Source organism: Panthera leo, chromosome D3 (assembly GCF_018350215.1).
Source record: "Panthera leo isolate Ple1 chromosome D3, P.leo_Ple1_pat1.1, whole genome shotgun sequence".
NCBI classification, from domain to species: domain Eukaryota; kingdom Metazoa; phylum Chordata; class Mammalia; order Carnivora; family Felidae; genus Panthera; species Panthera leo.
Window position 1 is genome coordinate 5,942,086 of NC_056690.1, and position 24,212 is coordinate 5,966,297.

The 24,212-nt window shown below is 51.0% G+C and overlaps 1 protein-coding gene across 1 annotated transcript in view; it reads right to left on the reverse strand.

Moving 5' to 3' along the window:
* Window positions 1–24,212, reverse strand: part of DNAH10 (dynein axonemal heavy chain 10) — a 151,903-nt gene that overhangs the window by 24,427 nt on the left and 103,264 nt on the right. Inside the window, 13 exon segments of the mRNA XM_042909590.1 lie at window positions 1,623–1,797; window positions 3,504–3,647; window positions 3,650–3,664; window positions 4,184–4,381; window positions 7,562–7,642; window positions 8,290–8,493; window positions 12,967–13,138; window positions 16,582–16,770; window positions 17,335–17,502; window positions 17,808–17,901; window positions 18,902–19,074; window positions 21,070–21,330; window positions 22,718–22,870. Coding sequence (XP_042765524.1) covers window positions 1,623–1,797; window positions 3,504–3,647; window positions 3,650–3,664; window positions 4,184–4,381; window positions 7,562–7,642; window positions 8,290–8,493; window positions 12,967–13,138; window positions 16,582–16,770; window positions 17,335–17,502; window positions 17,808–17,901; window positions 18,902–19,074; window positions 21,070–21,330; window positions 22,718–22,870 — 2,027 coding nt within the window.

Genomic DNA, 24,212 nt, shown 5'->3' on the forward strand with positions numbered 1-24,212 from the left:
GAGGTCACATCCCCCCGTAAGAGGCAGAGCCATACACGAACACATTACCTACTCCCATAATTACATTTCCAGAAACTAGTCCCTTCAGGTCATAGGCCACTTGTGCTTTCTCAGAAATGACTCGAGCACCCTCTCGCACCTGTCTCAGGCGAGATACGGGCATCCCCCGCCAGCTGCCGGGGACACACAGCAAGCTCTCCATTTGGTCCTGTAGGAGCCCCGTCTCCCCCTCGCCCTTGGGTCGAGCCGGGGACTCACAGCCCCTTCTCTCCAAACAAATCCCCTTCAAAACTCCTTCCCGGCTCTCTGCTCTCACGGTGTTTTTATGCCGCTGACCTGGGAGTGGTGCCCAACATTTGTATAACCGGCGTTGGCCGTTTCCCTTGAATATGTGTACGCTGACGGTCTGTCCTACAACTCAGCTTCGTATGCGTTTCTGCTTTGTTCTGCACCCCCGTCCGAACTTCTGACACGTACGACTGCGATCTTAAAAACGTCCATCCTTACGCCTTCATTCAACCACGCTTTGCAAAGCCGAAATAATGACCTCTGCCAACAGCAGTATCCGCAGGTGACCTCCCGAGAGCTGCTTAAGTCCCCTGCCCTGGAATGAGCTGGACGTTCGGTTTCAAGTCCACATGTCTCACTAATAAACAAATGCCAAGGGCCCAGCCTTTGACAAGGAAGGAAGAGAGACGAGCACAGAGAACAAGCATCGTTCTGCCGGGAGCCTAAGACGGAGAGTCAACCACGGGCTTGGAAACAGGAGTCTCTCTCACAGGAGACCTGACTGTGGGGCCAGAAGACCCCAACCCTTTCTGAAAGCAAGGAGGTGATGGGGAGAGAGGAGAGAGCTGAGGGTCCCGGACCAGGGGGAGACGTGTGTGGGGCCAGGCGACATAAGCAGAGGGGCAGGCAGATGGGGGAGTGTTCCTTCCTGCCTTCAGTCTCGTGCCGAGTTGATGAGCGAGATCCATTAACGGTGCCCTAAGGAGCCCCACACAACGCGGGAGAAAGCTCACCCACCAGCCCCACACCAGGCCCCTTTCCCTGGAAGTCCTGTGGGGCTGCAGGGGGGACAGGCATTTTACAAACTGACTCGCCAAAGGTCCGGGAGCCACAATAAAGAGCCCCTCTCCCCACCCCTCACAGGCCCATCTGGCTAGAGCTGGATCAGAGCCTCCCCAGTCGACTCTCAGCTTGTGGCACATCTTTGTCAAGCTATTTTCAGCAGGGCTCCGGCCCCCCGCGTCAAGCGCCCCAGACAGACGCTCGTGTCGTGTTTCCCGAAAAAAGCATCGGCTGACAAACCCCACCTCCTCCCACACACCCCGCTCTGGAACTCAGTCCCCTCCTGTGAGTCAGCCTGGGTCCAAAGTCAACAGGCTCCGCTACCTCCCGGCTGGGGGACCTGGGGCGAGCCACCTTACCGTCCTGCGCCCCACTTTCCTCTTCTGCAAACGAGGATAAGAACAGCACTAACGGTACCCACCACGGAGAGTGCTTAGCACAGTGGCCAGCACGCGACGTGGCTCCACAAATGCCTGGCCGCCGTGATTATCGTAGTTGCTGTCAGGACTGATACGGGCGGCCAAGCACACTTGGAAACTGCCACCAGTTACCTAATCTCAGTCACATCGGATTTGTCCAGCTTCTGCAATTCCAGCTTGGCAGCCTCCAGCACGGGCATGACCTCGGCGAGGGCTGTCTCGGCCTCAGCCTTCTCCACCGCAATGATCTTGTTTTGTTCTTCTATCTCCATGGCTTTCTCCTCTGCAAGCTTCTTCTTCTCCTCAGCTACAGGAGGAAGGGGAGGTTAGTGAAACTACTGGGCACGGAGGTGGGGGGACCATCACCACTGACACAAAGCAGCCCGCAGCCCTCCAAGGTTGGTGCTGGGCTGTCAGGGGATCTAACGAGCTTTGTCCAATATGGCGGCCTTGGGTGTTCCTGCTAGAACAGAAACCTTACGGGGCACGGGGTCTCCAACAGCAGGACAGCTGCTCTGACTGGCCCACCCATGTCCCACCACTCCATCCCACAGGACAGTCCCCCAACCCTGTGTGGCCAGTGTTAGCTGAGGACACTAGGGCCACCCTCCCTCTTTCCGGCTCACTGAGATCTCCCTGCTTCTCGTCACCTTTTCTTATATTTATTCAGGCCCGGCTCAGAACCACCCCTCCTAAGGTGCCCTGCCCCCTCTGTCACCCTAGACCTCATCTCTCTGTTTATCTGCTTCATGACATTGATCAAAATCTGGAAGTTGATCTAATTATTGGCTCATTGATTGTCTGGTTCCACTCACTAGAATGTGAGCATCTCCCCAAGGTCTGTAGCCCTAATGTTTAGAACAGGCTTTGGTTCATAGTAGGTGTACTGGGTTGAAGAGTGTCTCCCCACTGTCCACGTCCACCTGGGAACCTCAGAATGTGACCTTATTGGGAAAGAGGGTCTTTGTAGATCCTAGTTCACATGAGGTCATACTGGGTTAGGGTGATCCCTAAATCCAATAGCTTGTATCCTTATAAGGAGACCATGGGAAGACTCAGAAACACAGAGGGAAGGAGATAATGTGCCAGTGGTGGTAAACACTGAGATAAACCTAAAAGCCAAGGACTGCCAGCAAACCACCGGAAGCTGGTAGAAGCAAGGAGGAAGGAGGCCTGGTCCTGCCGATCTCCAAATCTGGCCTCCAAAACCGTAAGAGAGTCAAGTGTTGTTTGAAGCCCCCCCCCCCCCCCCCCACCCAGGTGTGGCCATTTGTTAGGGCAGCTCTAGGAAACAAATACACTGTCACCTGTCTGAGAGCACCCAGCTGGGACCGGAGCACAAGGACCGGAGCATCACAGCCATGCTCGTCACCACCTTGGTGTGTCACAATCCTGTGTGCCCTGGGGCCCTGCGAAAATTTATGCTGACTTTGCTTCACCAGATGGCCCTAGGGAACCGATACGGTGGGTGTTCGATAAACATACTGAACGTTGGCTGGATGCCCTAATATTTTCCAATGAGGCGTTCTCTCGGGATTCGTCTTCACGGTCAAGAAGCAAGCGTGGGCCGAGCGTCTACAGAGCGCAAAGCGCATATGGGCCCTGACGCTATGAAGGATCCCGGCCCCGAGAGAGAGTTTCTTGCTGGAGCAGCAGGAAGACAAGTGCATGGGAAGAAGGGAGCAAGGTCACAACTGTGAAACCGTCAGAACCGAAAAGCAGAGCGGGAACCATCACAACAGTCAGGGGGCCAAGAAGAGGGGTCGGCAGGGGAAGGGTCTCAGGGGAGATGGGACTGGGGCTGGGCCGCGTGGGAAGGGGCTGGAATAACCCGCAGGCGAGCTCGGTGTGGCGGGCAACCGGCGGGAGCGGCCTGCGAAGTCCACATGCGGGAATGTGCATCGTGCTCAGGAGAAAAACAGTGGCCTTCCAAGTGGCTTCTCAGGAATGTCCCCCAGTGGAGCCCCGCCCCATCTGGGGGGTCCCTGCCCCCAGAGCTGGCCCCACACTCACCTATGGCCGTGTTGGTGGCAATCTCCTCCAACAGGGCCTCGCAGGCGGCCGACTTCTCCGCCAGTACGACCTTCTGCTCGGCCAGCTTCTGGTTCAGCTCATCCAGCTGGATGGTGGCCTCCTTCAGCTTGTCCAGCCCCCCTCCAGACGCTTGCATTGGGCTGAGGAAAGAGAGGACCCGTACCCATCACCAAGGTGAGCACCGTTGCCAGTACGCCCGGGGAAGCGTGCCAACGGCCTCACTGTGATTCGTCCAACTTGGGCTCAACCGAAAAAAAAAAAAAATCTCCAGGAGATGCCAACATCACCTCCACTGCCACGCTGAGACAGCATCGGCCAAAACGAATGTATTTCTGAAAACAGCGCTTCGTCTGGCCGACAGCTAGAGCCGCAGCATTTTCAAGAGCACTTTCCAACAGAGCACGTTGCTGCCATCAGACCGTATCTCTAAGCAGGGAAAACGGAGAGCTACGAAACGCATGACCCAACACGGATGAATAAAAGTAAGAGCGTGACAGCCCCCTGCCCACCCAGAAGAATCACTCTGAGATGAAAGATCCGGAGCGTGCTACACTTCACCTCGATGCTGATTATTCCCCGTCTTGCTAAGAAACACCTGCTTAAAGAAAAGGTCATCAGTTGGATCCTTACGTGTTCACCGCCCCGTTCCCAAGTCTTACCTATGTTACACTGAGTTTTCTCGTCCAGTAACTTTGAATACGTGTTAATAAAATCAAGGTAATTTTTGGGAGTTACGTAGTTGCTACGCCTCAGTTTCTGTAGAAATCGTTTGCTGAATTCACCCACAGACTCATGGACCAAGACAACATGCTCTACCACACCATCTATGTTTTCCACTGGGATCATCGGATTAGTCCCTGAAGAGAAAGGAACAGAGAAAAATGCCTCTTACACACGGAAAAGAGGAGTTTCCCGCAGCTAAACATGGAATTCCCTGTGACTCAGCAATTCCGCTCTGAGGCATGTGCCCAGAAAGACCTGAAAAACGGACTCAAGGAGATTCATGTAGGCCAATGTTCACAGCCACACTATTCACAACAGCCAAACGTGGAAGCGACCCACACGTCCATCAACAGACAAATGGATAAACAGAATATGGTCCATCCACACGACGGGAGATCACCCAGTCGTAAAAAGAAAGGAAATCCCGACACACGATACAACGCGGATGAGCCTCAAACACGTGCTGAGTACAAGAAGCCAGACACAAAAGGACAAACGTTCTGTGATTCGACTTCATACGAAGTGTCAAGAACAGCCAGATTCAGAGACAGAAAGTAGAAGGGGGTTACCAGGGGCTGGGGGAACAGGAAGTTCGTGTTTTATGGGGACAGTTTCAGTTTTACAAGATGAAAAGAGATCTGGAGATGGATGATGATGGCTGCACAACAGTGTGAATGTTCTTCAGGCCACTGACTCTACTCCTAAAGATGGTTAAAATGGCGGGGCACCTGGGTGGCTCAGTCGGTTAAGCGTCCGATTTCGGCTCAGGTCATGATCTCATAGTTCGTGAGTTCGAGCCCCGTGTCGGGCTCTGTGCTGACAGCTCGGAGCCTGGACCCTGCTTCAGATTCTGTGTCTCCCTCTCTCTCTGTCCCTCCCCTGCTCATGCTCTGTCTCTGTCTCAAAAATAAACAACAACACAGGGCACCTGGGTGGCTCAGTCGGCTAAGCGTCCGATTTCAGCTCAGGTCATGATCTCATAGTTCGTGAGCTCAAGCCCCACATTGGGCTCTGTGCTGAAAGCTCAGAGCCTGGAGCCTGCTTCAGATTCTGTTTCTCCCTCTCTTTCTGCCTGATCCCTGCTCACACTCTGTCTCTCTCTCTGAAATAAACATTAAAATCTTTTTTTTAAAAAATGGTTAAAATGGCAAATTTTATGTTATAGATGTTTTACTGAAAAAAAATGAGATAAAAATACATTTTTAAATGTTTTTTTAAAGTTCATTTATTTATTTTGAGGGATGGCGGAGGGGAGGGACACAGAGAGAGAGAGAATCCCAAGCAGGCTCTACACTGTCAGCACGGAGCCCGGCTCGGGGCTCAATCTCCCGAACTGTGAGATCACGACCTGAGCCGAAATCAAGAGTCAGATGCTTAACTGACTGAGCCACCCTAGTGCCCTGATATAAAAATGTTTAATAGAAAAGGAAAGCAAAAGAGTAGCTATCACTTGGTTGGTGGCTTTTCTGGACCACAGGACCAATCTGTGCCGTGGCAGTTTCTCTTTCCCTGTGGGTAGGGAGCTCTGTCCCTTGGATGGCTATGACACTGTCCGGGGAGGGGCTTGGAACTGCAGGAAGGAAATGCATCCAGTGTCTCTGGCTCTATCCCTTGCGCCCAGCACAGAGTGGCCACAAGGAGGGTCTTCCTTTAAGTCTGTTGAAACAGTCAGTCCTCTCTTCCGGTGCTGATCTTGGTTTATCTTGGTTTATCTAACAGATGGCGAAACACACTCACCTCAAAGCAGAATGTGTCTTCAATTAAAATGAAGGAAGACAAGATTGGCCCAAAGTAACCATTCAGCCAGATGCTGCAGATGTGATCTTAAATCATACCGGGGGGGCCAGCAAACCACAGCCCACAGGCCTATTTCCAGCATGCGTGAAAAACTGCCTCACCCACATCCATACTTTGGGGCACAGTTATCCCAACGCCGGGGAATCTATTCCAAGAAAAAAATTCGCAGCAAATTCCACGCGGTGTGATGACGCGGAAGCACTGAAGGCTGAGAGCACAACTAAGTGCCAACACAGGGAGGTGGCTAGCACGTCTCTGGAAGCTAAGACGCGTGGATACGGGGGTTGGCAAACCACGCGGGACAAAGCCGGCCCGCCACCTGTTTTTGTGAACAAAGTTTTATCGGAACACAGCTACACCCGTTCACCTACATATTGTCGCTTTCATGACACGATGGCAGAGCTGAGTAGTTGCAATAAGACTGTATGACCCACAAAGCTGAAAATATTTACCATGCGGTCCTTTCCAGAAAAAGCTTGCTGATCCCTGAGCCACATCAGCAGGACAGAGCCATTCTCTTAGCCCCTTTACCCATGAAAGTACATTTTGATTAAAAACATGAGCTCTCCCTGCATAAAGGGACAAGTTATTTATTTACTGAATACATAGTTATGAGGTGGAAGCCATTTACGGGGTAACCCAGTGTCTTTTGGCATGAATCTGCTCAAGTTAGGTCCAGATAAAAAGATTTTTCCCTGAAGACGAACTGACTTGCTTTCTTATGCTGAAGATTAAAATTAATAATCGAGGGCTTAGGTGCTTGAAACTATACAGCAAATTCAGCACGGATTGATAATCAGTCCTCTAAAAGGTCCTTCAGGTATCTTTTGGGTCAGGAAACGGTATACTTTTTCTGTAAAGAGCTAAACAGTAAGTATTCAGGCTTCATGGGCCGTATGGTCTCTCCTATAATTATTCAACCTTGCAATTGTGGCCTAAAAACAGCCATAGACACCACGGTCATTGACCAATGAGTCAGTGTCCCAATCACACTTTATTTACCAAAACGAGCCACGGGCCACATTTGGCCCAAAGGCCATGGTGTACCAACGCCTGCTTTGGATGATACCTGATCAACTGTCTCCTAAGTTATCGTTGTAAGTCCCCTGCAATCTCTTTATTTTAATTTTTTTTTAATGTTTGTTTATTTTTGAGACAGAGAGAGACAGAACATGAATGGGGGAGGGTCAGAGAGAGAGGGAGACACACAATCTGAAGCAGGCTCCAGGCTCTGAGCCATCAGCACAGAGCCCGATGCGGGGCTCGAACTCACAGACCGTGAGATCATGACCTGAGCCGAAGTCGGACGCTTAACCGACTGAGCCACCCAGGCGCCCCCCCACAATCTCTTTAGATTAAAACACAATACAAACCAAAAACACACTGACAAACTTAAAAACCATTCGTGGCCATGGGGGTTAACGATGAAGGGAGCTACTGACCAAAATTCAAAGTCAGAAAAGCATTACGTTATTTTGTTACATTATTAACGGGGCCCCACAGTAGCTGTCACGTACCTAGAAATGACTTAGCGACTGCATGCAGGGCTTGAGGGGGCCAGGGCATGAACCAGTCGATACCGGTGTTATTTACAAGACCTTGAAAAGAAGAGACGAAAAGAGATGGTCAGCCTGCAACCTTGAGACGATCACGGACGTTGACACGGTCTTCAGCACCCGGCACGCTGGAGAAGGAGCGGGACGCACCCAAGAATAATTCACCCAAAGCAGAGTTTCTCAACCGCAGCGCGGCTGACATTTGGGCTGGATGACCCTCTATCGCGGGGCTGTCTGTGCAGCATAGAAAGTTGGGCAAAACCCTGGCCTCTGTCAACTAGATGTCAGTAGTACACTCCCCCGCCCACCCGATGTGACAACCAAAACTGTCTCCAGGCATTGACGGATGGCCCCGGGATGGGGCCGGAAATCACCCCCCAATTCAGAACCTCTGCTCTAGAGGTCCAGGTACTGCACCTTCCACGAGGCTGGCAAAACGGTTCAAATGGAAGAGAGCAGGGAGCTCGCTTCGGGCCGTGCACCTGGGCCTGTGAGCATTTCCTCGTTATTGGAGGACACTGTCCACCGTGGGCAGCACGAGAGCCCGCCGGCGATGGTGAGGGGCAGAGCGGGTCTCACCCTACGCTGCAGGGCCCGAATTTCCGCCCAGTGACCATCTCCTGTTTCACTTTGCTGGGAATGCCCTGCCGAAGGGGAAAAACCCATTTGCAGACTCAGCTCAGGGGCACCTGGGAAATTTCTGCACCGCGTCCTCAGGGTGTCCCCCACCGGCGACATGCCCAGGACAATGTGCAGGTTATTTGCGCTCTTGTTCACAAAGTACTGCCACACGGATTCCTTGGCCGGGCTCGTCCCTTGCTTCAGAGCTTCTTGTCCAATCTGACTGAGGATAGACTCCTTTTCCTCTTCTGGGAAAAGCGCGGGTACGATCCCTAGAGAACAAAGACACAATGAGTTTTTCACCCTCGGAGGGGCGGGAAAGGGGTGGTATCATCCCTCTAGGCACTTAAATGAAAGGGGCACAGCATCACTGGAAGAGCCATAGATGCCAAGCTCAAGGAGCAGGGCTTGTGGCCTGATTCTGAGGCCCAAGACTGACACCCCGTGTGTAAACCCCTCTGAGCCTCAGTCTCCTCATTGAAGTGGAAGGAACAAACGTCTCCTGCTTACCTGGGAGGGTTATCGTGAGCGTACTCAACCAATGACAACTGTGCCCCCAAGAGACATCCGGCAATGTCTGGAGACGTCTTTGGTCGCCCCGACTTATGTGTGTGTGGGGCTGGGGTGCTGATGGCATCTAGTAGGTAGAAGCCCAGGGACACAGCCAACCAGCCTGTAATGCCCAGGACAGCCCCACAACTAAAAACTACCCTGCCCCTGATGTCATTAGGGCCCAGGATGAAAAACTCTGCTGCAAAGTGTAAGGGCTTTGGAAAACAAGTAGCCTTGCCCATTTGGGGTGCTATTAAATGAGACCCACAGGAGCCCTCTCGTCCTCACAGAAAATACACCCCAGCCCTGCAGTGTGGTTTACAGATACAGAAAAGGACAGGGCTGGTGCTTACACCCATCCTCACGAGTCTGCAACCCATGTGTGGAAAGTCTGATGCCGACCCAAGGAAGCAGGTGCTAAATGCCACGTGACTAGCGGGGACTGTAGGTGCCCCGGGTATTCAGGAGGTACGAAGCTGCCACCGGTGAAGGAGGCTTCTTAGGGGAGGGAGACCCTGCGTGGCGCCGGAGCTAGAATTTGGAGGAATTTTGGCACCTGACACTTTAGACTGGAAAATGGAGTCCCTCTGTCCCCGCCCGTCCCCACTTCCTGGCCAAAGGTCTCTCTTTTCCTTGGGAGAATCACTTCACAATCATTCTACGCCTGCCAGCGGTTTGGGTGGCCTGCCCAATCACAGCCCTGTGTCAACCGGCCAAAGCGATTGGCTCAGGTATGGGGCACGTGATCTGAGCCAGCCAATGACAGCCCTGCCGAGCCCTGGGACCACAAACATCGGGGAAAGAATCTTATTGGCCCAGGCTAAGCCAAGGAGGATGTGAGCCTCGGGCATCTGGTGCTGTTTGTTTGTTTCATTACTTTGGGAAAATCCAAAAATGCAAATAAAAGAGAAAAACGGTAAAGCCAAGACAGGGGTGGGTGGTGGGTGGGGGAGACCCGTTCGGAATGCTCTGTCTTGAGCACTTGAATCCAAACGTGCCCCGGACTTTTTCAGTTTTGTGAATCAATACTGACTTCATCTCCCTCTAATTTCACATAAGCCAACTGGAGTTGAGTTTCCATCGCTTGCAACCACGGAGGCTGATAAAGAGAGGGAGAAAGAGAGTGCAGCAGGCGGGAAGAAGGGCCTGAGCAAGATGCAGAGGCAGGATGGAAAATAAGGAGGGAGAGGAACTCAGGCTGCGGAAACAGAAGCCAGTCCGCGGAGATCCCCGAGCTGGTGACGTGCGCAGAAGGTGGTGTGTCAGGAAGCAGGAAGATCGATACAGAGATACGTGTGAAGAGTCACAGTCAGACACGATGAGGGTCTGGCTCTGGTGGCCGGTAAAGGGAGCGCAAGGTAAGGGACGGGTTCCAGGGACAAAAAAGAAAGCAGGACAAAATGTGGGAGGGGCCAGGCGTCTGATGCACTCCAGGGTTTCGGCCTGATGGGAATTCTGGAATAACTAAATCAATGGGGAGATGCAGAGACAGCCCTCCCAGGGCAGGAAAGCAGCCAGACTCTGGCAAGTCGGACTTTTTCCGACTGTATCTATACCATTTCGAATCAGTATCCTACATTTTTATGAACCATCTGTTGGGTTCCCATATGGAACAAAGATGACGCGGCAGGCCTGGGGCTGCTCTCCTCACTAAGGCTTGCTTACAGGGTTGGCCCCTGGCCCGTGTCTGGGAACACGGACTTTGGGAGGGTTCCCACTACCATTCAGGGATCAGAGTAGCTCATCAGGCCTGAACTGTCTGTGCAAACAGTGTGGCTCATGCTGACCACCTGCTTTCCCCCTGGAAATCTAGAATTTTCAGTAGGTGCCAGGCAGCAGGTGCCTACGTGACCAGCCCCCAGTAAACACCCTCGGTGCTGAGTCCCGAACGGCTTCCCTGGGAGATGACACTTCATGTGTGTCGTCACAGTCAGACGCCGAAGGCGTTAAACGTATCCTATGTGACCGCCCTGGAAGAGGGCTCTGGAAGCCTTGCCTGACTCCCCAGACTTCGTCCCGTGCGCCTCTCCCCCTCTGCTCATGGTGCTTTGTGTCCTTCGGCCGTGATTAAATCACAGCTATGTATACTGGAAGAGATAAAGAGGAATTCACTTCCGGTTCCCCTCCTGCCACCTCAGCCTCCGGCTCACTCCTCTTCTCCCTGAACTCAGCTCCGGGCTCCCCTGATGTCTCACACTCTCCCCGCAGATGGTCCCATCCATTTCCAAAGCTTTAGGAACCACATCTGAGAGCCAGACCCCTACATCCAACTGCCGATCTGCTACAGATCGAATGGTGCTCCTCCACAAAAGATATGTTGAAGTCCCCGGGACCTCAGAAGGTGACCTTACTTGGAAACAGGGTCTTTATAGAGGTCATGAAGTTAAAATGAGGTCATTAAAATGCAAACTGGCACAGCCATTCTGGAAAAGAGTACGGAGGTTCCTCAAAAAATTAAAAAGAGAATTATCCCATGACCCAGCAATTACACTACTAGGTATTTATCCAAAAGCTACAAAAAAATGCTGATTCAAAGGGGCAGATGCACCCCAATATTTATAGCAGTGCTATCAACAATAGCCAAATTATAGAAAGAGCCCAAATGTCCATCGACTGATGAATGGATAGTATATACAACGGAATATTACTCAGCGATCAGAAAGAATGAAATCTTGCCATTTGTAACAACGTGGATGGAACTAGAGGGTATTATGTTCAGTGAAATAAGTCAATCAGAGAAGGACAAATATCATATGATTTTACTCCTATGTGGAATCTGAGAAGCAAAACAGACAAACATAGTGGAAGGGAAGGAAAAGTAAGATAAAAACAGGGAGACAAACCATAAAAGACTCTTAAATACAGAGACCAAACAGAGTGGCTGGAAAGGAGGGGGGGGATGGGCGAAATGGGTGATGGGCACTGAGGAGGGCACCTGCTGGGATGAGCACTGGGTGTTGCACAGAAGTGATGAATCAGTGGGTTCTACTCCTGAAACCAAGACTCCACTGTATGTTAACTAACCTGATAATAAAATAAAAATAAAACAAAACAAGGTCCATAAGGTAGGCCTTAACCCAGTACAACTGGTGTCCTTATAAAAAGGGGAAGTTTGGATCAGAGACAGACACACGCACGCACGGCGAACACCATGTGAGTGGGAAAGCGCAGCCGGGGAGACGCGCCCACGAGCCCGGGAGTTAGCGGCAAACCAGCAGAAGCCGGAGACGGGCCTGGAACAGATTCTCCCTCAGAGCCCCAGAAGGAACCACCCCAGCAGGTGCCTTGAGGGGGGACCTCCACACTGTGAGACACTAAATGTTTGTGATTTTAGATTTTTTTTAACTTTGCTTATTTACTTATTTTGAGAGAGACAGAGCAAGGAGGGGAGAGGGAGGGGGAGAGGGAGGGAGAGAGAATCCCAAGCAGGCTCTGAACTTCCCAGCGCAGAGCCCGGTTTGTGGGGCTCGAACCCACGAACGAGGAGATCATGATCTGAGCCAAAATCAAGAGTCGGATGCTCAACCGACGGAGCCACCCAGGTGCCCCCAATTTTTTTAAGTCATCTCTACACCCAACGTGGGGCTCAGCCCTCAACATGGGGGCTCAAGTGACCCTGAGATCAAGAGTCGCCCACTCTTCTGAGCTAGCCAGGCGCCCCAAATGTCTGTGGCTTCCAACCACCCATTTTGTGGTACTTTGTTACCAAGGCTCTAGCAAACTCTCTCTAGCAAACACTATCCGACATCCAGTTTGGATTTTTTGTAAGTGTAGCCATCTCCACGCACCCCTAGCGGCCGGTCCTCCCCCTCCTAGCAATGGAACCACTCACCACAGGCTCCAGCCTGAAAGGGGGAGCCACCCTGGGTGCACTCGCCCTCATCCGATCCGTCCCTCGTGAATCCTCCCGCTTCCCTCCATCCCCGCGGCACCGCCCATCCCCACCCCCCGGCCCCGTCCAGACCCAGGTCATCTGTCGCCTGCACACCCCAGCGGCGGCTCCAAACCAGCCACCCTCTCCCGCTCTCGCCTTCCTGTTGTCTAGACCCTCAGGGCAGCCAGAGGGACCTTTGAGAACAAGCCTAGACCTCATCATTGCCCGAGGACGACCTCTGATCTCTGAGGGCCCCGCCAGGCCCGCGCCGAGCGGCCCCTCCTCCGGGCCGGGTATCCGGCCAGCACGGCCCGCGTACCTGACGTCAGCATGTTGTTGATGAGCTCCAGGAAGCCCTCCTCGGCCACGTGGGCGTCCGTGAACAGGAAGATCATCCTTTTGTTCTCGGTCCCAAGCTTGAGATAAAGGTTCTTCAGATCTTCCCGGAAATTGTTCTCCGAGTAGCCTCGGCTCAGGAGGATCTCAAACACCTGCCGACACGGAGCACAGCATCCGTGAGACGACCGGCCCGCGTGAGGGTCACAGGCCAACGGCAGGGGGAGAGGCTCAGGCGGTGCAGCCGTCTGCGGGGGACGAGTGACAGCAGAGCCAGACGCCCCGGGTCATTTTCACAAACGCTGCTGAGTGAGAAACGCGGGACGAAGAAAACTCTGACAGTCCTTTGTGCAAACGAGCGCACACACGTGTAGAGCGTGAGAGTGTGCAGGGAACGCAGGTCTGTGCAGAGGGGACCACGTGAGTATGGCAGAGGAAAAGGACACCTCCATCTGCTAAATGAGTCATTGGAGGGGCACCTGGGTGGCTCCGTCGGTTAAGCATCCGACTTCAGTTCGGGTCACGATCTCATGGTTGGTGAGTTCGAGCCTGGCATCGGGCTCTGTGCTGACAGCTTGGAGCCTGTTTGGGATTCTCTCTCTCCCTGTCTGCCCCTCCCCAGCTCGTGCTTGTACTCTCTCTCTCTCTCTCCCTCTCAAAATAAATTTTAAAAATGTTAAAAAAAAACACACGAGTCATTGGAGTCACAGAGCGGGGAGAAAGGAAAACGGGACCCACACAAGCACAGCCATCACGTGTGGGTACAGGCCCGGCTGCGAGTTCATCGAAAGTTAGATTGTGGGAAGATGCGTAGAGAAAGTAAGGAGGAAGCCAGTTTCGATCCCTAAAATTTTAAAACCCTATTACATGTTTTCGAAATGGACACAAATGTAAATGAGGACACACCTTCTCCATTCGTTTCCGTCGGCTCAGAGGCCGGGAAGTTGAACTGCAAAGAGCCAACTGTCAGTTCTGAAACAGCTCAGGGGATTTACAGCGACTAGAACATCCCTCGTCCGCTGCCACCCCTCAGCCCCGATATACGCACGCACACGGGGTCACGTGCACGCTCTGCCCACTCACGCGGGCCTGCAAAGGCACATTCACGCAGGGCACTCGGTGCGCACGCACACACACACACACACGGCAACATGGAGGACTTTCAGCCAAATACGTGTGGCCTCCGGTTCCGTCTGATACCTGCAGACCCCAGTGGTCCTCCCTGAGTTAGCTTCCCCCTTGCCCTCAACAGTTCTTTTTTTTTTTTTAAGTTTATTTATCTTGAGAGAGAGAGAGAGAGAGAGAGAGAGAGAGTGGGGGGGAGGGACAAAGAGAGAAGGAGACAGAGAATCCAAAGCAGGCTCTGTGCTGTCAGCGCAGAGCCTGACGAGAGGCTCGAACTCACGAACCGTGAGATCATGACCTGAGCTGAAATCAAGAGTCAGAGGTCAACAAATGAGCCACCCAGGCGCCCCGCCCTCAACGGTTCCTAACACCACTTGGGCATGAACAGCTCGCTATGACCCCACTCCCCAACCTCCCCCCACAATTCCAAGGGCACAGTAACAGCCCAGCACACGTTCACCCTTCTCCTCTGTCCCTCGGACATCCTCTCTGCCGTTCCTCGAGGCCAGGCCAGGCCAGGATGCACGACACTACCTCAGAGGACAGTACATCAGATTTACCAGGACCGACCAACGGAAGAAATCAACTTGTCTAGGAAAATGTACAAAAACTATAAAAACGGTTACATCTGGATCACATACTTTATCAGATCTGGAAGGTAAATCAACCAATTTTTTTTTTTTTTAGAAATACTTTAAACAAAAGCATATACTGCAAGCTAGATCCATTGAACTAATCATGACTGCTCTTCTGTACAAAGAGTTCTCACAGAGGCGCGTGGGTGGCTCAGTAGGTTAAGCATCTGACCCTTAGATTCAGCTCAGGTTCATGAGTCTGAGCCCTGCACCAGGCTCTCTGCTGTCAGCACAGAGCCCGCTTAGGATCCTCTGTCCCCCTCTCTCTCTGCCCCTGCCCAGCTTATTCTCTGTCTCTCCCCCTTGCCCCTCCCTGACTCACAGACTCTCTAAAACACACACACACACACACACACACACACACACACACACACAGTCATGCATGGGTCTTGGCAATGACTTTCTGGATAGGACACCTCAAGTGCAAGCCACGAAATCAAAAATAAACAAGTGAATCATGGAGATGACTCTTGTTCCAAATTAAGCCCCACTGCATGCTGCACGTCTCCGCTTTGAGAGGCTCCTGTAAGGGCACTGCCAGTGGGTATGGCAGGAGCTCACGGTAAGTTTCTAAGAATGGTGCGGAGACACAGAAACCCCCACGCAGTGCTGGTGGGACCGTACGATGGTGCGGTTGCTTTGGGAAACAATCTGGCAGTTTCCCAAATGATCAAACACAGCACTGCCACACGACCCGGCAATTCCACACCTAGGTGGACGTGTGGACACAGAAACTTGTTCGTGAATGTTCACAGCAGCACCGTTCACAGCGGCCAAAAGGTGGAAACCGGGCACCTGTCCGTTAACGGGTGAATGGATAAACAGGGTGTGGTCAATCTATACAACAGAACATGATTTGGCCATAAAAAGGAACCGGGCAGTGTTATGCGGCTGAAGCTTGAAAACAGGCGGTTAAGTGTAAGAAGCTGTCACAAAAGACCACGTACTCTATGATTCTGTTTATGTGAGAGTCCAGGATAGGGATGTCTATAGAGACCGGAAGTACATTAGTGATTTTTTTTTAGGGCTGGATGAGGGGCAGAAAGATAGAGGGGTAATAGCTAAGGGGCAGAGGATGTCTTTTGAGGGTGACAAAAATGTCCTCAAATAGACTGTGTTGATGGTTGTACGTATCTGTGACTATACCAAAAAGCACCGAATTGCACATGGGTGAATTGTACAGTCTATGAATTATATCTCGATAAAGCTGTTGTTTGGGGATTTGTTTTTTGAAAGAGATTCTAAGAATGGCCCAGAACCGTGTGGGCTGGTTGTGCCGACACAGCAGCCAGCAACTTGCTGACCTGAATGCTGGGTCCGTGGAGGTTTGGGCCGATCCCTCCTCCGTAGGAGTGCACGCCACAAACCACAATATCGGCTCAAGTTTGACTTTCAAATTCAATTTGACATAGTGTCCATTCTAAAAATAATACAAGGGGCCCCCGGGTGGCTCAGCTGGTTAAGCATCTGACTTCGGCTCAGGTCATGATCTCACGGTTGGTGGGTTCAAGCCCCGCGTCAGACTCTGTGCTGACAGCTCGGAGCCTGGAGCCTGCTTACATTCTGTGTCTCCCTCTCTCTCTCTGCCCCTCCCATGCTCACGCTCTGTCTCTGTCTCTCTCTCAAAACTAAATTTAAAAAAACATTCGAAAACAATACATAACTTAGATTCTTCGGACATTCGGTTAAAATAATAGCAAGGAAAAAACCCAATTCTATACTCTATGAAAACATCATGCTATGATCTGATCTGTTTTCGATTCTTCCAATGTTTGCATGAACTACCGACGGCCGAAATTGCTTTAATAAACCATTTCTGGGAGGGGAGGTCGACTCACCTCGTAGCCGGCGGTGAAGGCGGCCAGCCTGGAGAGAGACTGCTTCCCTGAGCCTCCGACCCCCACGAGCAGGGCGTGGCCGCGGTCCATGCGGATGATGCGGTGCACGCGGGTTAGGTGTTCCAGGGCATCGTCAAAGAGAACCAGGTTCATCTTGGTGTTGCTTTCGTTATACTCCTCAAGAATTTCCTGAATTAAAAAAAAAAAAAGAAAGGATCACTGGATTCTGAGAGACAGACTTTCCTTTTGTCCAGGAGAAATTAAGAACGGAGGAGAGATTCTTTCCACCCCCCCAATAATCTATAGTGGTTGAAATAATTAAATTGTTTGGGTTTATGGGACTAAATCTGGTATTGGCAATCAAGGCTTCTATGGGCTGGTTTGTGATCGGCCGGCAGTGAGCCAAATCGGCCGGCAGTGAGCCAGTGATTACAAGGCTCAGTTCATGAATTAAAATGAAAACGGGTAGCAGAGAGCTGAGTGGTTCCCAAACCTGGCTGTGCATTGGAACCCTGGGACCCTCCCTGGGCTGGACGAATGGAAACCCAGAGGGGTGAACCCTGGGGTCTGTGTATTTAACACATTCCTCAGGTCATCCCCACGCACCACTGGACGTGGCAACCACCGGATAAGACACAAGCTCTCATTCTGCAGCCCGAGACACAGGCATGGGCATTCTTCCCAGTGCTGGGCTCCGCTGAGAAGCGCTCCCAGGAAAAGTGGGCCTGTGGAGAAGGTAAGCCCCATCCACACCTGAAACAAAGCCTTGGCTGCCTCGTAATCCTGGATGTCTTCATAAATGCGTGTTTCCTCTTCCTGCAGGGCCGTCCGGAAGTCTCCAAACAGGATGGGATCCCTCATCACCACCTCCATATCATCGTTAAAATGTTCCATAACCAGGTTGCCTATGTGGTCTTGTACCTTTTGACAGAAGACCGCTTAAGGACTCAAACTCGACAACATGTATGTGCTAAAACTTGTCAGGAAAAGAACATATGCTAAGATTCTCTGAAGTACTTTGCATTCGATTCCTTTCTCTGTTGCAAGGTACTCCATAATCCACCCTCCTCTATCCATCAACTTCTGTTGTTAGTGTATTTTTCTCCAATTGGTGAACTATATTTAAAAAAATACTTGGGCGGGGGTGGGTATACTTGTTTACTTCACCCAGAGAAGAATTTTGTAGTTAGAGTTTTGAATTTGCTGGTATAGTTTGATGTACTGACCAGCTGCTTGTCTGTTTCATTGATCAATCGGTCGTGGAAGATCCTCAGACACTCGTTCCTCCAGACTCTCACCATCTGGGTCACCATCTGGAACCTACATGATGGAAGGAGCAAAATCAGTCGTGAAGCCATCTAGAGAGAGAGGGGCTAAATGCTACCATTTTCAGATGGATACACAGGGTGTGGAAAAGGACAACATTTCTATAGTCCTTTCTCCCCCCCTGGCCTCACGTTAATGAAATTTTAATGGAAGTTAACAAATCAAGTGTAAAGACCATAAAATCATCATCTATAATCTATCCTCCCGTAGAGGAGAAAAAGAACGTTATCCGTAAATGACGTAAGTGACATAAAATGAGGACCTGACACGGCTTCTACTTGCTAGAATATAAGAATTTAAAATCAGCATCAAGGCCACTGGCAGCTTCGTATTTTAAGAACCAGCTCCATCCGGCCCCAGTTCGAGAACTTTCTCTGGTTGCTGGCAAAGAGCCCCTACTCCCCCCTGCTTAAATCCCTGAAGCTGCCTTCTCCTGGTCTTCCTCAAGGGTACCTGAGAACAAGCTTGGGTATGTGGAAAGTCCTCAACTAACTCACTTTTCAATTTTTTGTGGACTCAATGTGAACACCTTGCAGACCTACATAAAGCGCACGTTAACGTAAAGACAGGAGTCTAGCTTAAATGAGAAAAGTTTTATACCCAGAGTTAATCCTTTCCGTCCCTTGTGCTTACGTCTACGTTTTGTGGGTCTTTCACAAAATGTAACTAGCACCTGCAAACAATTCAGGTGCATTAGCAAGAGGCAACTTTAGAAAGAACACACGGTCAGTAGAGCATTCCCACCAAGGGCTTAAACATCACGTGTCTACGCATCTGTCTTTCACGGCTCCCCGGTCTTCAAGTCAAGGGCTTACACGTCACCTGGCCTTAACCAAGCCCTTAACCCTTTTCTTCATTTAACGTACACAAAAAGACACTGGGTGATTAATTGATGCATTGACTCATCCATTTCATTGACAAGTCCTCTGTCTTAAAAGAAAATCCACCATCATACCCATGGGCCACATGGGGTATGGAGAGAAGACAAACTCACCGCCCCGGATCGGTGAGGAGAAGACCATTAAAAATTCTTGAGAGGTCCCGAAGATTAAAGATGTAATGGAACTTGGATGGTGTGGGAGGCAGGTCCTGCACAATGGTTTTGTAAAGCGCCAACGTGCAGAAGGTCAGCTTGTCACTCACAGCCATGATGCTTTCATGAAACACCTAAAAATTGAAAAGACACCCCCCCCCAAGTGTCTATCGATGGATGAATGGATAAGCCAATGTGGTCTATCCATACAACGAGTGGCACATCATCTGGCCACATCGAGGAGTGAAGCACTGATATGTGCCACCACACGGATGCACCTTGACAACATGATGCCAGATGAAAGCCTCCAGTCACAAAAGACCACGTGGTGTACGAGTCCCTTCATATGAAATGTCCAAAAGAGGCAAATCCAGAGAGACAGAAGGCATATCAACAATTGCCAGGGGCTGAAGGATGGGATAGCGGGACTACTTTTGGGTGATGAAAATATTCTGGAATAAGGTGGTGGTGATGATGGCACAACATTGTGAATGTACTCAATGCCAGTAAACCGTACTTTAAAGTGGTTAAAACAACGAATCCTACACTATGTGAATTTTATCATAATTTTTTTTAATTTTTTTTAACGTTTATTTATTTTTGAGACAGAGAGAGACAGAGCATGAACAGGGGAGGAGCAGAGAGATAGGGAGACACAGACTCGGAAGCAGGCTCCAGGCTCCGAGCCATCAGCCCAGAGCCCGACGCGGGGCTCAAACTCACAGACTGCGAGATCGTGACCTGAGCTGAAGTCAGACGCTTAACCGACTGAGCCACCCAGGCGCCCCTATCATAATTTTTAAAGAGGAGATAAGAGGGGCGCCTGGGTGGCTCAGTCGGTTGGGCGTCCGACTTCGGCTCAGGTCACGATCTCGTGGTCCTGAGTCTCATGAGTTCGAGCCCCGCGTTGGGCTCTGACAGCCCGGAGCCTGTTTCAGATTCTGTGTCTCACTCTCTCTGACCTTCCCCCATTCATGCTCTGTCTCTGTCTCAAAAATGAATAAACGTTAAAAAAAATTAAAAAAAAAAGAGGAGATAAGAAAAAAACTGAAAAAGCCAGAGAAACTCACCATCTGATTTGCTCTGTTTCCCTAGATTTTCTCATTAACTGACAAGTCAACACGATGTGAAACCAAAGCCCACACCAGCCCTCCGCTGGAGTCTGACTGGACCAGGGCAGACCTCACGGTTTTGGAAGCGAATGGCTTAAGGTAAGGCACGGAACACCAGGTGCTCACAGTCCCTGGTGATCACACCTGGCCACTCCACACCTTTACCTTTCCTGCCCCTGAAGACCGTGTGCAAACCTCACTTTAGGAGGGAAATGCCGGGAGCAGAAGGTCATCATTTAAATGCACGGGTTCCACTTGTGGGATGGCCAAGTTAAATCGACATAAGGAGAGCGGTAACTAGTATCTAATGAGCATCTGCTATGTTCTAGACGCCGTGCCACACATTTTACGTGCATTCTCGGTGAGGTGGCTGCCGTCGTCATCCCCATTCCAGATGAGAACTGGGTCTAGGAGAGCTCAACGAACTTGCCCAAGGAGCAGCATGGGGCCTGACTCCAGGTCCTGGTCCCCTAGTTAATTCACTGCTGCGGCTCAATGTGACACATGTAGCTCAGGGCCACGTCATGACCTCCGTGGACCCAAGGCACTTTTGCCTTCTGGGCCCCTTCCTCCATAAAAATATGTTACTTTATCTTTTATGACCGCACTGATATAAAGATGCATGTAATCCAGACTGGATATTTTTTCTTCCAGTTTTGAAAGAAAACATTTTTGTGTGCCCCTAAAAGTACCGTGGGCCTTGTGTCTGCTGTGTCTAATGCCCAAGAGGGCCATGCAAACACTCTACCCAACAGAAGGCCCTCTAGTTCAGACTGCTAATTAAATTTTTTCAATGTTTATTTTTTAGAGAAAGAGACAGAGTGATGGCAGGGAAGCGGCAGAGAGAGAGAGGGAGACACAGAATCCGAAGCAGGCTCCAGGCTCTGAGCTGTCAGCACAGAGCCCGACACGGGGCTCGAACCCATGAACCGTGAGATCATGACCTGAGCCGAAGTCAGACGTTTAACCAACTGAGCCACCCGGGCGCCCCTAGACTGCTAATTAAAATCAAGTTACCGAGGTATGGCCTTTCAGAATGGAGGAATAAATTAAATGCAAAGACTCCTCTGAAGGAAATGGTACATTGAAGACGCTGAACAGCGAAATAAATCTCGGATCAACTTCATTGCGGCCTCCTCCAGCTTTCCCCATCGCAGCAATAAAGCCAAGGTCCCGAATGCTTTTGCAGTTTAGCTCCTTCCCACGGTCATACAGGTAGCCTTTTTCCAACAGCAGTTTCAGCAAGGCAATCGGCTGCTGTGTGCCATATTCGTCCACCTTGATTTAGTTTTTAAAGAAAGGAGATAACAGTAGTATCGTAAAGCAGAACTCAGGGATGCCTCTGCTAACCATCTGAACTAATTCTCATCTCTCCTCTTACTCTCTCAGAGCGCTCTGGTTTTAGTTTCATGGGGCTTCTCAAGGTTTGCAACTATAGATTCATTTGTAATTATTATTTTTTTTTATCTGTCTGCCTCACTCAACTGTAAACTCCATGAGGGCAGGGACTACTTATGTTCTGTTCATCACTGCACAGCACCAGACCCATAGGAGGCGCTCAATAAATACACGTTAATTGGATGGATGCACAGATGGATGAAAGGGTATGTGGGTGTGTGCATGGATGGGTGGATGGGTGGAGGGAAGGAAGGTGGATGAATGGGTGGATGGATGGACAGATGGATGGGTGGGTCAGTGGGTGGGTGGATGGATGGACAGATGGACGGACAGATGGATGGGTGGGTCAGTGGGTGGGTGGGTGGGTGGATGGATGGATAGATGGACGGACTGGTGGATGGAAGGATGGAAGGAAGATGGATGGATGAACAGATGGATGGGTGGGTCAGTGGGTGGGTGGATGGATGGACGGATGGGCAGATGGAAGGATGGAAGGAAGATGGATGGACAGACAGATGGGTGGGTGGGTTGGTGGATGGGTTGGTGGGTGGATGGGTGGAAGAAAGGTAGGTGGATGGATGGGTGGATGGATGGATAGACGGATGGGCAAATGGAAGGATGGAAGGAAGGAAGGAAGGAAGGAAGGAAGGAAGGAAGGAAGGAAGGAAGACTGGGTGGGTGGGTGGATGGATAGATGGATGGAAGGAGAGATGGATGGATGGGTGGATGAATCCTGGCTTTGCACACAGTCCATCTAGAGGATAGATTTTCAGAGGAAAAAAAATGGTTCTGCAGAAATTACATAAATTTAAATTTTAGTACTAAGAAAACTTCATAACTCTCAGGCTCCGGCCCCAGAAACACACTCTTGCATGCTAAAGTTTCCCTTCCTTGGTAAATCCAGAGGAATCCTTGGGAGGTGTCTGACCTTATGCTTTCCATGTACCTGGGACTGAGAACGACACTCTCATCCAAGCTCTGGCTCATCGAGAAACCACCTACTCAGATACATGCTGTAAAAAGCCTGGAGGCTGCCTGCTGCCTAACTCCTCTGGGAAAGCAATCAGTAAGGAAGAGTCCCCCTGTGTCAGTAGAACTTTCCAGTAACACTGTCTCCAGAGCTGGCTCCCATAACCGGCACCCTGCGGGCACCATGCAGAACGAAGGCACGTGCTCGCACACTCACGGACTCCACGCGCACACACAGCGACGCAAGCGCAGCACGCGGCCCGGCCCCACTGCCCCCTGCTCCTTAACCTTACACCACCTTTGGCATATTCAGGTCGTCCATGAACACCAGGAGGCGCTTTCCCATGGGCGGGCCGTATGTGTCTTTGGTTCGCTTCTCAACATTTGCTTCCAAATTTCTTTGGATATCCAGAGATGTGGTGCGGGAGGAGAAGTTGACTATTAACACAATCTGGAAGAGAGAGAGAGATCGTTCCAGAAGGCGGTCATCTCTTCACAGTACCAGCGGGAAATGCTGGGCCGTGCGCTGCCGTCTATTTTGCAAATTCACCGGCACCTGAACTTTCCTATAACCCAGCGTGTGCCGGTACAGCATTCTTCCCCTTCAGCAGGTTGTGTGAGGCCAAGCATGACCAGTCACCACACACGGGCCTCTGGCACAATGTCAACTAGGGGGTCTTAGCTCTGCACGGTCTGGCTAAGTGACCTCCAAAAAGAGGTTTAACCTTTAAACAATTTTTTTAATATTTATTTATTTAAATGCTTATTTATTTTTGAGAGAGAGAGGGCAAGCAGGGGAGGGGCAGAGAGAGAGAGAGAGAGAGAGAGAGAGGGAGACACAGAATCTGAAGCAGGTTCCAGGCTCTGAGCTGAGTGCACAGAGCCCGAAGTGGGGTTTGAACCTACAAACTACGAGATCATGACCTGAGCCAAAGTCAGATGGACGCCCGACCGACCGAGCCACCCAAGCGCCCCAAAGAGGTTCAACCTTTTAGAACCTCGTTTTTCTCATCTGTAAGACAGTTTTAATAGCATCTGCTTGGACTACTTCATAGGGTGATTTTATCACAGGAGATGAAATCCCCGAAGGCGTTTTCCATATGACAAAGTAATATTCAACCAGAAGTTACTATCATGCCTGCTATGTCTTAATAAATAGGCCAGAGAGAGCACCTTTGGAATTAATTGCTGAGAGAAAGGTGAGGGAGGCCCCGGGCCCCTGTGTGGACAGCCTCCCCCATGCACGGGGCACACACAGGACCCCTCACTGTGCTTCTTCTTAGAGCACTTGGTGAGGGTTCGTGGGTCAGTGGTTCTCGCTCTTAATTATGCACCCAAATCACCTGGAGGGCCTGTGCCAAACAGCTCAAAGGGCCCCATCCTCAGAGTTTCTGATTCAAAAGGTCTAGGATCGTGTATGCGAGTTTTCAGGCAATGCTGCTGGCCTAGGGACCACACTTTGAGAACCACTGCTGCAGACGGCACTGTCCTCAGAGGTGCCGACAGGTGCACGGGAGCCACATGCAACGAAGGTCAACGTGCGTCTCCTCATAACGAATGTGCACCGATGTGACTGCCCGCCCGATGAGCACCAGCTGCTGAGTCCCGACGGAGGGGCGTCGTGGGGGGGCGTTCTGAATGTGGATGCTGTTTGCCTGACCCCACAAACTCTTAGGTCCCTCTGGCTATAAACATCCCCTCCGTGCCCTCCACAATGACATCCTTCAAGCTGAATAAACCCCGTTTCCGTGCACCTGTGACTGGGCTCGACCATCCGAGGGCAGTCCGGCCCT